We start from the raw sequence: 16,013 nt of genomic DNA, 5'->3' as shown, positions 1-16,013 counted from the left end.
TGATGTCATGTTCTTAAGGCCCAGTAGCCCTTCTAATCAGCGTATATCCTTCAGTAAAGTTGGCCAGATAATAGGCAACGGAGAGAAGCATAGCGTCAGGTAAGAAAGAAGGTGTCCAATACGTTTCCTTTCCTCAGCTATTGTCCCCCACTCTTCACTGATGGGTGGAATGCGTCTAGTCTCACTATGGTGCCTTAAGGCTGCTATCAAGTTCTTTCAAATCAGTGACCATGAAGTGATTTAGTTAAGAAATGGAAGCTTGTTGTGAGCTTATTGGGAAATGGCCTAAGGCAGGGATGTCAAACTCATTCCACGGAGAGCCTAGTATCTGCAGGTTTTGGGATTTTCCTTTCAGTTAACACCTAGGCAACCAGGTGAGGGGAGTTCTTTACTAATTAGTGACCTTATTTCATCAATCAAGTACAAGGGAGGAGTGAAAATCTGCAGACACTCGGCCCTCTGTGGAATGAGTTTGACACATGTGGCCTAAGGAGTCTCAGCAGTGCTCTAGGGAAAAGTTGTCCCTGTGTTCTGCTCCAGGATCAGTTTTTCCTTCCTCCATCCTGGTCTGAAATGAATAAATAGGGATGAAGCTGACCTGGGAGCAGTGCTCAGAGCAGCTTCTAGCTATGATTTTATTAACACCCTTTAAAGATACTGCCTGCCTGGCCAGAAATAGAAATGTCACCTTTCATCAGGTGGGGCTGAGTCATGGAAACGCAATGACATAAGGAAAGAAACCGTCACTGTTGGGCTACTCAGACAGTCAGTCAGTATCTGCAGAACAAGGGCAGCATTGACACTCCCTCTCTGGCCTGTAACTGCATCCAGTTACACAACGTGAGGTGCTGTCTGGTAATGGCCCAGGGTGACGTCATACACTAGATAATGCTGCTGAATGTTTCAGTCAGAGTAGGAGGAAAGAGAACCGTAGCATGCCTTCCTGGAAGCACAGGTGTACACAGGCAGGGCAGGTGTATGGTAGAGATTAGGGTCTGTCTCTCTCCACACCCACCGCCCGGCCCCACGTTTGACTTTGAACCAGAGCCAGATGGAATGTTTACCTGGTTATATAATGTCATCGCCCTCCAAGGCTAGATGTTGTTTGTTGACAATACTAGGACAGAAAAACAAGGCCTACATTTAGACCTCAACCAGAAGCAATGAAAGTAGCCTAAATGAGGTATTTTAGTGATAAAGTAGGCCTTGGAACATTGGATTGTCTTTTCTGTCCTTTACCTCCCATTCTATCCCTCTATCCCACATACCCTTTCTTCCCCCCGCTTCTCTCCTCAGGTCCTGCCCCCCAGCCTTCTCTTCTCTGAGTGTAGTAGTGAGTGAATGAGGCGAGCCCTGCCCCTGTAGCAGCCTTCACTCCACACAAACATATAGAAACAGACACACACACATACAGAAACGTTGGCCTCTGGACGAGGATGACAATGGAAGAGATGAAGAATGAAGCAGAGACTACCTCAATGGTTTCCATGACACTCTACACTGTGATGTACCCCGTCTTCCACGAGGTAAGGAGGAAAGGATTTGGTAAAGACGGTATGTAGTGTTTCTTGAATGGGGCGTGTGTGTGCTATGGTCTTTAAGGTTATATCCAGCCACAGCAGAAATAACACAGATTTAATTACCCTTAGAGACGAGAGAGAGTGTGGTTGGAATGGAGAAATAGGGACAGGGCTCTATAACATCTGTGTTGTGGACGGAATCACGGAATCCAGACATTAAAACAGAATTCAGCAATATTCAAAAATGTATTGATGAACTAAATGTATTGAATTTATTTGAAAGATTATCATCAGGGATTCGTACTTTCCTTCAACTTGCTGAAGAGGCAACAGCACAGGAAGGCCTGTGTCTGCGCTTTGTGTCTACCACTTTGTGTAGCCGTTATCGATGATGCTAATGTAATGACAACCGTTTTGTTGTGGATGTAGGACATCCAATTGTGTTGATTTTCTATTAAAACAGTGTGCTTTTGAGAGTGGAAAACTGGAAAAACAAAGAGGAGAAACTGGAATTTGGGGAAAAAACAGAATCCGGCGAAAAAATGAATCTGATTTTCTAGGGCCCTATAGGTGGAAGTTGTCAGGCAGAAAAAAGAGAGTGAATGAAGAGAGGGGTAGTCACAGACCTCAGCGAGAGCAGCGGGAAGAGAGGGGTAGTCACAGACCTCAGCGAGAGCAGCGGGAAGAGAGGGGTAGTCACAGACCTCAGCGAGAGCAGCGGGAAGAGAGGGGTAGTCACAGACCTCAGCGAGAGCAGCGGGAAGAGAGGGGTAGTCACAGACCTCAGCGAGAAGAGAGGGGTAGTGCAAGTTGTCGTAAAGGGGTGAGGGTGGTAGGGAAGAATAGAAGGAAAGAGCGAGGGACGGAGGAGTGTGATAATTACTGTGTGTAGCACCAGTGGCACTCTGATGATGCAAAGGAGTTTGATGTTGGGGAGGCTGCTGTTTCAGCTGCACTACAGCCGTGGTCAATAGTTTTGAGAATGACACAAATACTAATTTTCACTAAGTCTGCTGCCTCAGTTTTGATGATGGCAATTTGCATATACTCCAGAATGTCAGGAAGAGTGATCAGATGAATTGCAATTAATTGCAAAGTCCCTCTTTGCCATGAAAATGAACTTAATCCCCCCAAAATTCCCCATTCCACTGCATTTCAGCCCTGCCACAAAAGGACCAGCTGCCATCATGTCAGTGATTCTCTCGTTAACACAGGTGAGTGTTGACGAGGACAAGGCTGGAGATCACTCTGTCATGCTGATTGAGTTAGAATAACAGACTGGAAGCTTTAAAAGGAGGGTGGTGCTTGAAATCATTGTTCTTCCTCTGTTAACCATGGTTTCCTGCAAGGAAACATGTGCCGTCATCATTGCTTTGCACAAAAAGGGCTTCACAGGCAAGGATATTGCTGCTATTAAGATTGCACCTAAATCAACCATTTATCGGATCATCAAGAACTTCAAGGAGAGAGGTTAAATTGTTGTGAAGAAGGCGTCAGGGCGCCCAAGAAAGTCCAGCAAGCGCCAGGACCGTCTCCTAAAGTTGATTCAGCTGCGGGATCGGGGCAGCAACTTCTCCCAACCATCCAAGAACAGTTTGGTGATGACCAATGCCTTTTCCAGCATGATGGAGCACCTTGCCATAAGGCAAAAGTGATAACTAAGTGGCTCGGGGAACAAAACATCGACATTTTGGGTCCATAGCCAGGAAACTCCCCAGACCTTAATCCCATTGAGAACTTGTGGTCGATCCTCAAGAGGCAGGTGGACAAACAAAAACCCACAAACTCCAAGCATTGATTATGCAAGAATGGGCTGCCATCAGTCAGGATGTGGCCCAGAAGTTAATTGACAGCATGCCAGGGTGGATTGCAGAGGTCTTGAAAAAGAAGGGTCAACACTGCAAAAATTGACTCTTTGCATAAACTTAATGTAATTGTCAATAAAAGCCTTTGACACTTATGGAATGCTTGTAATTATACTTCAGTATACCATAGTAACATCTGACAAAAATATCTAAAAACACTGAAGCAGCAAACTTTGTGAAGACCAATACTTGTGTCATTCTCAAAACGTTTAACCACGACTGTACACTGACTCCGCTAGTCCAGGTGTTAGTCGCACACACGACTACTATCCTTGCGGGATCAAACAATTTATTCTCATTCAAGATCCTATTTTCCCTAACCTTAAACCTTTAAACTAACCTTAACTCGTAAAACTAACCATAAAATACCCCTTTTCCTTGTGGGGACCGACAAAATGTCCCCACTTTGTCAAAATTGTCCTGTTTTACTCTCCTTGGAAGGACTCCTGGTCCCCACAAGGATAGTAAAACCAATAACACACATTCTTGTTTTGTTCAATGCTGTTTATGTGTACCAGTCTACTCTAGGGGTTGTTTGTCTGCAGTGTTAGCTAATGAGATGGTATTCCATGTATGTAGCTACTAGCTATGCTGTTTGAAGTGTTTTCATGTTGTGGTACTTAGTTCAGCTATGTGTTTTCCTTGTTTGTGAGATGTGTATATGTTAATGAGAAGATGGTATCTGTAAGAAGTGTTTTGATGCAGTGATAATGTGTTTGCAGTTGGAGAGAGTGAACCTGTCGGCAGCACAGACCTTGAGGGCAGCGTTTATAAAGGTAAGGAGATGGAGGGACAGAGCAGCGTTTATAAAGGTAAGGAGATGGAGGGGAGGGCAGCGTTTATAAAGGTAAGGAGATGGAGGGGAGGGCAGTGTTTATAAAGGTAAGGAGATGGAGGGGAGGGCAGCGTTTATAAAGGTAAGGAGATGGAGGAGAGGGCAGCGTTTATAAAGGTAAGGAGATGGAGGGGAGGGCAGCGTTTATAAAGGTAAGGAGATGGAGGGGAGGGCAGCGTTTTATAAAGGTAAGGAGATGGAGGGACAGAGCAGCGTTTATAAAGGTAAGGAGATGGAGGGACAGAGCAGCGTTTATAAAGGTAAGGAGATGGAGGGACAGGGCAGTGTTTATAAAGGTAAGGAGATGGAGGAGAGTGCAGCGTTTATAAAGGTAAGGAGATGGAGGAGAGGGCAGCGTTTATAAAGGTAAGGAGATGGAGGGACAGAGCAGCGTTTATAAAGGTAAGGAGATGGAGGGGAGGGCAGTGTTTATAAAGGTAAGGAGATGGAGGGACAGAGCAGCGTTTATAAAGGTAAGGAGATGGAGGGACAGGGCAGTGTTTATAAAGGTAAGGAGATGGAGGAGAGTGCAGCGTTTATAAAGGTAAGGAGATGGAGGGACAGGGCAGCGTTTATAAAGGTAAGGAGATGGAGGGACAGAGCAGCGTTTATAAAGGTAAGGAGATGGAGGGACAGAGCAGCGTTTATAAAGGTAAGGAGATGGATGGGAGGGCAGCGTTTATAAAGGTAAGGAGATGGAGGGACAGGGCAGCGTTTATAAAGGTAAGGAGATGGAGGGACAGAGCAGCGTTTATAAAGGTAAGGAGATGGAGGGACAGAGCAGCGTTTATAAAGGTAAGGAGATGGATGGGAGGGCAGTGTTTATAAAGGTAAGGAGATGGAGGGACAGGGCAGTGTTTATAAAGGTAAGGAGATGGAGGGGAGGGCAGCGTTTATAAAGGTAAGGAGATGGAGGGACAGGGCAGTGTTTATAAAGGTAAGGAGATGGAGGGGAGGGCAGTGTTTATAAAGGTAAGGAGATGGAGGGACAGGGCAGTGTTAATAAAGGTAAGGAGATGGAGGGACAGAGCAGCGTTTATAAAGGTAAGGAGATGGAGGGGAGGGCAGCGTTTATAAAGGTAAGGAGATGGAGGGACAGGGCAGTGTTTATAAAGGTAAGGAGATGGAGGGACAGGGCAGCGTTTATAAAGGTAAGGAGATGGAGGGGAGGGCAGTGTTTATAAAGGTAAGGAGATGGAGGGGAGGGCAGTGTTTATAAAGGTAAGGAGATGGAGGGACAGGGCAGCGTTTATAAAGGTAAGGACCCATACACCAAATCACTCTTCATGGGGAGGGACAGGAGTTTGAGAGACAGAATAGTCCTGAGGGGTATACTAGGATGCGGGATAGAGGAGTTAGCGAGCTCACTTTTGTCAATTCTGAGTTCAATTCGAGATAACCTTTGACACAAAGAAAGACTGCACTTCTAATAGCCCATTCCCACCATAGCCTGCTGAATTTGCAGGATAACTGGCTTGAATTAGCGGCAGGTGCAGGATCAATAGCCGCCTTCCTATCATGGATAAAGCCTGAGCTGGAATTTGAAGCTAACTGAAGCTGGTTAGCTTGAGTAGATTTAACTAGCGTCGTAGAATAATACCCTAACTCTGATCATTGGTCTGTGTTCTATTATCATAGACTGAAGTGTGTGTTTTGTGGTTGATTAGTAATGCCTGATGTGTGTGTCTGCATATGTTCTGTGGGTGATTGTCCAGTGTTTCCCCTATTCATTTAGCGCTGCTGCTAAATCATTGCTGCTATTCCAAAAAATATGTTAAGCCCCAGATATAAAGTATGTAGAAAATACAATGAAGATATATATATTTTATTAGATCTTTAGGAACTAACAAACACCAAAATAAAATCTAGAGTCAGGGTTAATAAACAATTCCCCAAATGTAATGGCATGGGGCCCCCATTGATTTAGTTTATGTTTGGGTCACATTGCAAAATGTGTAGAATTACAGGAAATGTGCTTTAAAACTCTCATCTCCATGACAAATGCTAGGGGAAAATTGTTGTCATAGACTGTTGTGTGTACTCTGTGGTTGATTAGCAGAGCCTGATGTGTGTTCTGTGGTTGATTGTCAGGCTGAGAAGGAGAACCCAGGGCTGACCCAGGACATAATCATGAAGATCCTGGAGAAGAAGAACGTGGAGGTCAACTTCACTGAGTCACTACTGCGAATGGCTGCAGACGATGTGGAAGGTGTGTGTCTGGGTCTGTCAATGTCTGCTTGTGTGTCTGTTCTGCAGTGAATAACCTAGTCCTAGAAGATGTTAGGTATTGTGCATCTGTGTACAGTACCATCTCTCTCCACAGGATGGTGCTGTTTCTCCACTAATAATACAGCCTCTCCTCGTGTGAGACATTTCATCCCTCCAGGCTTGAATTTCTCTCCTGCATGGCCTGATTGATAGTAGTAATGAATTAATTTGCACAGAATGAGAAGCTCAGCTATAGTTACACACACACACACAGTCACACCGGGATGTGAGGGCCTTTGCTTCTGTTTGAATACTAAATATACAGTGCCTTCAGAAAGTATTCATACCCATTGACTTATTCCACATTTTGTTGTGTTACAGCCTGAATTCAAAATTGATTAAATATCACCCATCTACACACAATACCCCATAATGACAAAAGTAAAAACATTTTAAAAGAATGTTTAGCAAATTTATTGAAAATGAAATACAGAAATCTCATTTACATAAATATTCACACCCCTGAGTCAGTACATGTTCGAATAATCTTTGGCAGTGATTACATCTCTGAGTCTTTCTGGGTAAGTTTCTTTGCACAGCTGGATTGTACAATATTTGCACCGTATTATTACTTTTAAGTTCTTCCTGTAGATTTTCCTGCAGATTTAAGTCAAAACTGTAACTAGGCCACACAGGAACTTTCAATGTCGTCTTGGTAAGTAACTCCAGTGTATATTTGGCCTTGGGTTATTGTCTTGCTGAAAGGTGAATTTGTCTCCCAGTGTCTGTTGCAAAGCAGACTGAACCAAGGTTTCCTTTAGGATTTTGCCTGTGCTTAGCTCTATTCCGTTTCTTTTTATCACAAAAAACTCCCTAGTCCTTGCCGATGACAAGCATACCCATAACATGATGCAGCCACCAGCCATCGAATACCCATAACATGATGCAGCCATCGGGTTTTCCCCGAACATAACACCTTGTATTCAGGACATAAAGTCCATTTTTTGCCGTTTTACTTTAGTGCCCGATTGCTTTGGAATATTTTTTATTCTGTACAGGCTTCCTTATTTTCCCTCTTTCGATTAGGTTAGTATTGTGGAGTAACTAAAATGTTGTTCACAGCCATTCAACTCTGTAACTGTTTTAAAGTCACCATTGGCCTCATGGTGAAATCCATGAGCGGTTTCCTTCCTCTCTGGCAACTGAGTTAGGAAGGACGCCAGTATCTTTGTAGTGACTGGGTGTATTGATACACCATCCAAAGTGTAATTAATAACTTCACCATGCTGAAAGGGATATTCAACGTTTTTTTTATTTTTAATCTACCAATAGGTGCCCTTCTTTGCGACTGAATCTGTGTTTGAAATTCACTGCTCAACTGATGGGAGCGTACAGATAATTGTATGTGTGGGGTACAGAGATGAGGTAGTCATTCAGAAATCATGTTAAACACTATTATTGCACACAGAGTGAGTCCAAGCAAGTTATTGTGTGACTTGTTAAGCAAATGTTTACTCTTGAACTTATTTATGCTTGCCACAAGAAAGGGGTGACTCAAGACATTTTCAGCTTTTCATTTTTTATTAATTAGTAAAATGTTTGAAAAACATAATTTCACTTTGACATTATGGGTTATTGTGTGTAGACCAGTGACACAAAATCTTAAAATTCAGGCTGTAACACAATAAAATGTGGAAAAAGTCAAGGGGTGTGACTACTTTCAACCAGGCTACACTACACTGGTACCTTTTTCTAACTCACAGTACTGTGTGTGTGTGTGCACAGACTGCTCTGGGTGGGGCTGTTCTGGAACGCTCTCTCTCTACAATCCACCACCTCTCCTTGTTGACCTGACTGTCTCCATGGTGACTGAGGCTGTGGCTCTCTTCCTGTGTGTGTGTAGAGTTCATGATTGACAGGCCGGAGCAGGAGTTCCAGGACTTGAATGACAAGGCCCGGGCACTCAAACACATCCTCAGCAAGATCCCAGATGAGATCAACGACAGAGTACGCTTCTTACAGACCATCAAGTAAGTACACATGCGCTCGCAGACCTCCCAGCACACCCTCAGTGATGTGATTTAACACTTCACAAGCACACAGTTCTCCAAAAATACACTTATTCTCTTGTTCCCATTGTCTTTCCAATCAACACTACGTCTCAGGTTAGTACACACACACACACACAGCCCGCACAATTATTCTCCCCCACACTTATTCTTTCAGGGGTTGTTTCTGTTTTGGCTCACTTTGCCAGGAGGGGGGGAAAGTGAGAGGAATGAGAGCAAGTCTGAGAGTAAGAGGTTCTAGGAAGGAGGTAGGGATGGAGGGAAGGTGAAGGCGTAAGAGAGGTGAGATGGTTCAAGATGTCTGACTGCTGTTGGACTAAGAAGGCGTAAGAGAGGTGAGATGGTTCAAGATGTCTGACTGCTGTTGGACTAAGAAGGCGTAAGAGAGGTGAGATGGTTCAAGATGTCTGACTGCTGTTGGACTAAGAAGGCGTAAGAGAGGTGAGATGGTTCAAGATGTCTGACTGCTGTTGGACTAAGAAGGCGTAAGAGAGGTGAGATGGTTCAAGATGTCTGACTGCTGTTGTAGTCATTGTCCACAGACAGGGCCTAAAATGAACACCTGACAAATGCGGGTAGATGTCTATTTCACCAGCCACGTTGGGGGGGGGTAAGATGTCAATTTCACCAGCCACGTTGGGGGGGGGTAAGATGTCAATTTCACCAGCCACGTTGGGGGGTAAGATGTCAATTTCACCAGCCACGTTGGGGGGTAAGATGTCTATTTCACCAGCCACGTTGGGGGGGGTAAGATGTCTATTTCACCAGCCACGTTGGGGGTTAAGATGTCTATTTCACCAGCCACGTTGGGGGTTAAGATGTCTATTTCACCAGCCACGTTGGGGGTTAAGATGTCTATTTCACCAGCCACGTTGGGGGGTAAGATGTCTATTTCACCAGCCACGTTGGGGGGGGTAAGATGTCTATTTCACCAGCCACGTTGGGGGGTAAGATGTCTATTTCACCAGCCATGTTCGGGGTTAAGATGTCTATTTCACCAGCCACGTTGGGGGGGGTAAGATGTCTATTTCACCAGCCACGTTGGGGGGTAAGATGTCTATTTCACCAGCCACGTTGGGGGGTAAGATGTCTATTTCACCAGCCACGTTGGACTGAAGAACTAAGAATCCTATATAGCCTATCCCACCTCGCGCTGCAACACTGCCTGACTGGGGGATGTGCGCATGTGAAGAGCTGAGTGAAAGATTCATTTTTAGAAGCGCTGCGCACAGGCATAAAAGTTGGTCTAATTGACTTAAAACTAAAGTCTACTGAAGTGAAACTTTGTCCTTGTGTTTCTTGGCTATTTACATTGTTTTGTTCACAAGCTAGCTTGTTTTTCTATGTTTGAGTTTCAACTGCTAGGGAAGAGAAGATAACGCCTCTACTAGTCAGACTCAATCTCACAGGTACAAACATGACTCGAGTCACGCTACCATGGTAACCTCCAGCGCTTAAAGGGGCAGGTGAAAAAAAAAGACTCACTTCACAATTTAATATATAATATAATAATAATATGCCATTTAGCAGACGCTTTTATCCAAAGCGACTTACAGTCATGCGTGCATACATTTTTTTTTGTGTATGGGTGGTCCCGGGGATCGAACCCACTACCTTGGCGTTACAAGCGCCATGCTCTACCAGCTGAGCTACAGAGGACCACGAATATACCACATGACTTCTTACTAGAAACATTACAAAGCATGCTCATACGGTTTTTGTGTTTTGTTGGTGTAATTTTAGCAGGGGGAAACAATATTTTCACTGGTAAAAAAATCTGAGTGGCTGGTAGATTTTAAAATCTACCTGCCACATTGGCTGATGGACCAAAAATATAATTTTCTGCTCTGTCCACAGAGATATCGCCAGCGCCATAAAGGAACTCCTGGACACGGTCAACACTGTCTTCCGAAAATACCAGTACCAGAACCGACGGGTGAGAACACACACACACAGGCCAATTAAGACAAATGTATTTTCTTTCTCCCTCAGCTATCAGCAGAGTTTGAGATGTACTTGTGTTTTTTCCTCTGTTATCTTCTTAAAGCGTAAAAAGCGTCTGTTGTTTTCCCAGGCACTGGAACACCAAAAGAAAGAGTTTGTGAAATACTCCAAGAGCTTCAGCGACACACTTAAAACATACTTCAAAGATGGAAAGTAAGGAAACCTCATCACGTCCTCCTTCATGTTCTACCCTGCTTTTCTCTTCCATGTTCTGTACAATGTATCACCCATACTGGTTTACATCTGGTTTACATCTGGTTTACATCTGGTTTACATCTGAATCATGTAGAGCAGTGTTTTCCCAACTCCACTACCCTCAACAGCCCAACTCCAGTCCTCCAGTACCTCTCAGCAGCCCAACTCCAGTGTTCCAGTACCCTCAACAGTACACATTTTTGTTGTAGCCCTGGACAAAATCGCCTGATTCAACTCATCGAGAGCTTGATGATTAGTTGGCAAGTTAAATCAGGTGTGCTTGTCCGGTGCAAGTGTACTGCGGGCCCGGCGTACGAGGGTGCAAAAGGGGGCTTAGCCCTCTCAGTTTTAGTTTTATGTCCCTATATAAAAATAGCAATACATTTCAAATGATTTAGTGACAGGTTGGTGCAAATCTGTATCTGCGCAATGTCAGCATCATGGACAGAGCACGCCGAGGAGTGTTTGTGTGTAGGGAGGGCCATGGAAAGCCATTGGGTGGTTAGGTATGACTCCTTTGGGTTTCCATAAAAAGCGGGGTAAAACGCTGCTCATCTTTGATAGGCTAAGTGAATAACGAGATCCGCCTCCTCCTGTAATATTAGATTTATAAGGGCGGGGTCAAGTTTACAGTTGAAGCTACTTCACTCAACTCTGCCTCACGCCCCACCACTACAGAGTTTAGTTAGTTTCTTAGCTAGCTGTAAAAGGCTTCAGTGTTATTAGCCTATTTAACGCTAACCAGCTAATCTGCCACGGCTATAATGGATATCAGAAATCAAACCACCGAGGCTGCCACCAAGCCCAGCAGCGATGATGCTGCTGATCTCTGCCTGAAGAGCCCCACCCCCCTTTCCACAAGTGCCGCCAGGATAATTGCTCCACAAGCCCCCTCCACCTTGACTGTTCCTGAAAATCTTGGAACAGAGGAGTCCAGGTTAGCCTAGAATCCTACCCTAGCCGCAGGTTTTTCTGTCCAAAAACGTTCATTTAATAGCAACTGGCTCATAGAAGCACTGCACTGTGGAAAGGAAAAACAAGTTGTATTCCGCTGCGTTCACATAGGCTGTTTGTAATAGGTGAATGACCCTATCTAGTAGCCTATATTCGTTGCTAAATAGTCCTTGCTTTACTGTGTAGGGCGCTGTCCATTGTGCTGATAAAGCACAGAGGAGATGGGTTACAGATTTCGCGTCAACCTGTCACTTCAAAAGCGCTCAATGGTCTCAGTGTCTCGGCATTTTAACTTTGTTTATTGTGGTATAGCGGGATATACGCAGAATTCAATATAATTATTAGTTTTTTTTGTCTGGTGTACTGCTTAGTAGAACATGTGACACTGTGGCAGAAACGATACTTGGCATTTTCAGGGTCGTTTAATAATTCCCATTACCATTCACTGTGAAATCATATTTAGGCTTGATTCTCTGAAGCCTGACATTTTGACAGATCAAAGCACTGTATCAATCCCATTATTGCCATGGTTTCCTGTGACTGACACCGCCTATCATGTGTGTCCCTGTCTCTTTCTGTCCCGCTTGTTTCCAGGGCGATAAACGTGTTTGTCAGCGCGAACAGGCTCATCCACCAAACCAACCTAATACTCCAGACCTTCAAGACCGTGACATAGACTGGGTTAACCACACTAACCCAGGCTTTTAACAGAGAATAGGAAACCCTTTATAAGATTCTGTTTTTGTGACTATCATTTCTAAGTCTTTGCTTCATGGGGGATCATGTATTTAGAGTTGCAGGCAGCCAGACTATAATTGCCAGAGAGATTATTATTATTTTTTTTTCATTGTATTTGTTTCGCCACGATCATGCTACCGCCACAGAGTATCTTATGCCAATGCACCTCTCTTTTTCTCCCTCTCTTCCCCACCCCCCCTCTCTTTCTTGCACTTTCTCTCACTCTCTCACTCTGTCCATGTGAAAGCCAAAACACCGGGCCTTAATGTGGCCATGAAGGCATTCCTAAAGCAAAGTGTAAATACAAGGGCTTCTGCTTTTCTCACGTTCTAACTTGGAACAATGAGACATGATGATGATGATGATGGTGTATATTTAACAGATATTTGGTCGCAAAAATGTTCAAATAAATAGTTTAAACATTTTGGAAATATTTTAAAAGGGTCTTTTGCTTTTGTCATTTCACATGTAATATGGGCATTTCTTTTTGCTCTGTGTAACAGTGGATTTAAGGAGCTATTCTTGGTCAGTACCCGTTTCCAGCAGTCGGTTAATCCAATTCTGAAAGCGTTTTTTTTCTTAAGTTTATTAGTGAAATCTTGGAGACCTAATTTCGGATCGTGTTGCCATTGACGGCGGCTGTTATCAGCTAAGTCAAATTATTAGCCATTAATCAGCCACGATACTGGAGAGTGTGTGTGTGTGTGTGTGTGTAAAATGATACCGTAGGTGTCATGTGTTGGAGTGATTGTTAAAGCAATTGGTGAATTACTCTGTTGCTATACTCAACATGTTACAGTGCGGTATGTATGTGTGTGTGTGTGTGTGTGTGTGTGTGTAGGGGTTAATTGTACCCTGGTCTAAGATAAGCTCTTCTCCGGTGTCCAATCTGAATAGACCAGAGAAACTGCCTGCTGGACACAAACACAAGCCTCACTCTCACTACGTGGTTGCTAGGAGACTCCAGGCTTTGAAAGAGAGGGATAATAAAATCAAAGAAGAGTGGGGAGTGGGGGGGGGGGGGCTTTCTTTGCCACTGTTATGGCTACTGGTGGTTGTTAACTCTCTGTGAGTGTGTGCTACGGTACTAGAGGAGTGGTAGTGCTGGTTTCAACCCTGTCCTATACTTCAACTTAGTGGTGTGAGGGGAAAGAGTGAACAAACTGAAGAAAAAATACATTCAGACACTCTCTTGGAGAAAATGGGGATCAATGAAAACTTCATTCAAACCAATGCTACATCGAAGACTTGTTGGTAGTGCCTTACGTAATGGTGTGAAAGCAGCTCTGAAGACCTCTGGACCCCTTAAGGACACCTGGGGGAGGAGACCCAGTCAGGGTGACGTGAGCAGAGGACCGTCTGACTAGGAGCTGGTATGTTTGAAAGTAGATGTATGTGTAATGTATGCATGTGTAAAAGGTATATTTGGCTTGGTTACCATTATGGTTCAGGTCAGGGTTGTGCTCAATTCAGAATTGAATTGAGAATGCCTCATAAATTCAAATTCTTGAATTTGAATTGAAGTAGTAAACAGGATACAGAATTGCAATTCGAATTAAAGGAAATATACTGAACACAAATATAAACGCAACATGCAACCATTTCAAAGATTGTACTGAGTTGCAGTTCATATAAGGAAATCAGTCAATTGAAATAAATTCATTAGGCCCTAATCTATGGATTTCACATGACTGGGCAGGGGTTCAGCCATGGGTGGGTCTGGGAGGAAAAGGCCCTCCCACTGGGGAACCAGGCCCAGCCAATCAGAATGAGTCTTTCCCCACACAATTGCTTTATTACAGACAGAAATACTCCTCAGCACCCCACCCCCCCCTCAGACGATCCCAAAGGTGAAGAAGCCGGATGTAGAGGACCTGGGCTGGCGTGGTTACACATGGTCTGCGGTTGTGAGGCCGGTTGGACGTACTGCCAAATTCTCTAAAACGACGTTGGAGGCAGCTTATGGTAGAGAAATGAACATTCAATTCTCTGGCAACAGCTCTGGTGGACATTCCTGCAGTCAGCATGCCAATTGCACGCTCCCTCAAAACTTGAGACATCTGTGGCAGTGTTGTGTGACAAAATTCAATGAAATTACTGTAAATGCCTCTTCTGTTCTATATTAGGTGTAGTCTATACAAATATACATCTTGCACATAAAACATCAAATATATGATATACATGCAAATAAAATATTTAGGAAACAATTGATTTTCAGGACAAACTCTTAAAATTAATGAACAAGGAAGAGAACCTGTATGTGAATATTATTTATGTTCACATAGTTATACAATGCTCAAAAAAATTAAGGGAACACTAAAATAACACATCCTAGATCTGAATGAATGAAATAATCTTATTAAATATTTTTTTCTTTACATAGTTGAATGTGCTGACAACAAAATCACACAAAAATGATCAATGGAAATCAAATGTATCAACCCATGGAGGTCTGGATTTGGAGTCACCCTCAAAATTAAAGTGGAAAACCACACTACAGGCTGATCCAACTTTGATGTAATGTCCTTAAAACAAGTCAAAATGAGGCTTAGTAGTGTGTGTGGCCACGTGCCTGTATGACCTCCCTACAATGCCTGGGCATGCTCCTGATGAGGTGGCGGATGGTCTCCTGAGGGATCTCCTCCCAGACCTGGACTAAAGCATCCGCCAACTCCTGGACAGTCTTGGCGTTGGTGGATGGAGCGAGACATGATGTCCCAGATGTGCTCAATTGGATTCAGGTCTGGGGAACAGGTGGGCCAGTCCATAGCATCAATGCCTTCCTCTTGCAGGAACTGCTGACACACTCCAGCCACATGAGGTCTAGCATTGTCTTGCATTAGGAGGAACCCAGGGCCAACCGCACCAGCATATGGTCTCACAAGGGGTCTGAGGATCTCATCTCGGTACCTAATGGCAGTCAGGCTACCTCTGGCGAGCACATGGAGGGCTGTGCGGCCCCCCAAAGAAATGCCACCCCACACCATGACTGACCCACAGCCAAACCGGTCATGCTGGAGGATGTTGCAGGCAGCAGAACGTTCTCCACGGCGTCTCCAGACTCTGTCACGTCTATCACGTGCTCAGTGTGAACCTGCTTTCATCTGTGAAGAGCACAGGGCGCCAGTGGCGAATTTGCCAATCTTGGTGTTCTCTGGCAAATGCCAAACGTCCTGCACGGTGTTGGGCTGTAAGCACAACCCCCACCTGTGGACGTCGGGCCCTCATACCACCCTCATGGAGTCTGTTTCTGACCGTTTGAGCAGACACATGCACATTTGTGGCCTGCTGGAGGTCATTTTGCAGGGCTCTGGCAGTGCTCCTCCTGCTCCTCCTTGCACAAAGGCAGAGGTAGCAGTCCTGCTGCTGGGTTGTTGCCCTCCTACGGCCTCCTCCACATCTCCTGATGTACTGGCCTGTCTCCTGGTAGCGCCTCCATGCTCTGGACACTACGCTGACAGACACAGCAAACCTTCTTGCCACAGCTCGCATTGATGTGCCATCCTGGATGAGCTGCACTACCTGAGCCACTTGTGTGGGTTGTAGACTCCGTCTCATGCTACCACTAGAGTGAAAGCACCGCCAGCATTCAAAAGTGACCAAAACATCAGCCAGGAAGCATAGG

At 44.5% G+C, this 16,013-nt stretch overlaps 1 protein-coding gene across 1 annotated transcript; it reads left to right on the top strand.

Moving 5' to 3' along the window:
* Nucleotides 1-1,294: 1,294 nt before the first annotated feature.
* LOC311101658 (programmed cell death protein 10) lies at nt 1,295-12,829 on the top strand. Its single transcript, XM_084142804.1, has 7 exons — nt 1,295-1,526; nt 4,108-4,161; nt 6,312-6,429; nt 8,332-8,458; nt 10,355-10,433; nt 10,572-10,654; nt 12,245-12,829. Exons 1-7 carry the CDS (start codon nt 1,437-1,439, stop codon nt 12,324-12,326), a joined length of 633 nt encoding a protein of 210 aa, XP_083998930.1. The 5' UTR covers nt 1,295-1,436; the 3' UTR covers nt 12,327-12,829.
* Nucleotides 12,830-16,013: the final 3,184 nt, after the last annotated feature.

This window comes from Coregonus lavaretus (genome assembly GCF_964263955.1).
Source record: "Coregonus lavaretus genome assembly, chromosome: 26".
Lineage (NCBI taxonomy): Eukaryota > Metazoa > Chordata > Actinopteri > Salmoniformes > Salmonidae > Coregonus > Coregonus lavaretus.
The sequence above is the reverse complement of the archived record's forward strand: the minus strand, read 5'-3'. Positions and strand labels throughout refer to the sequence as shown.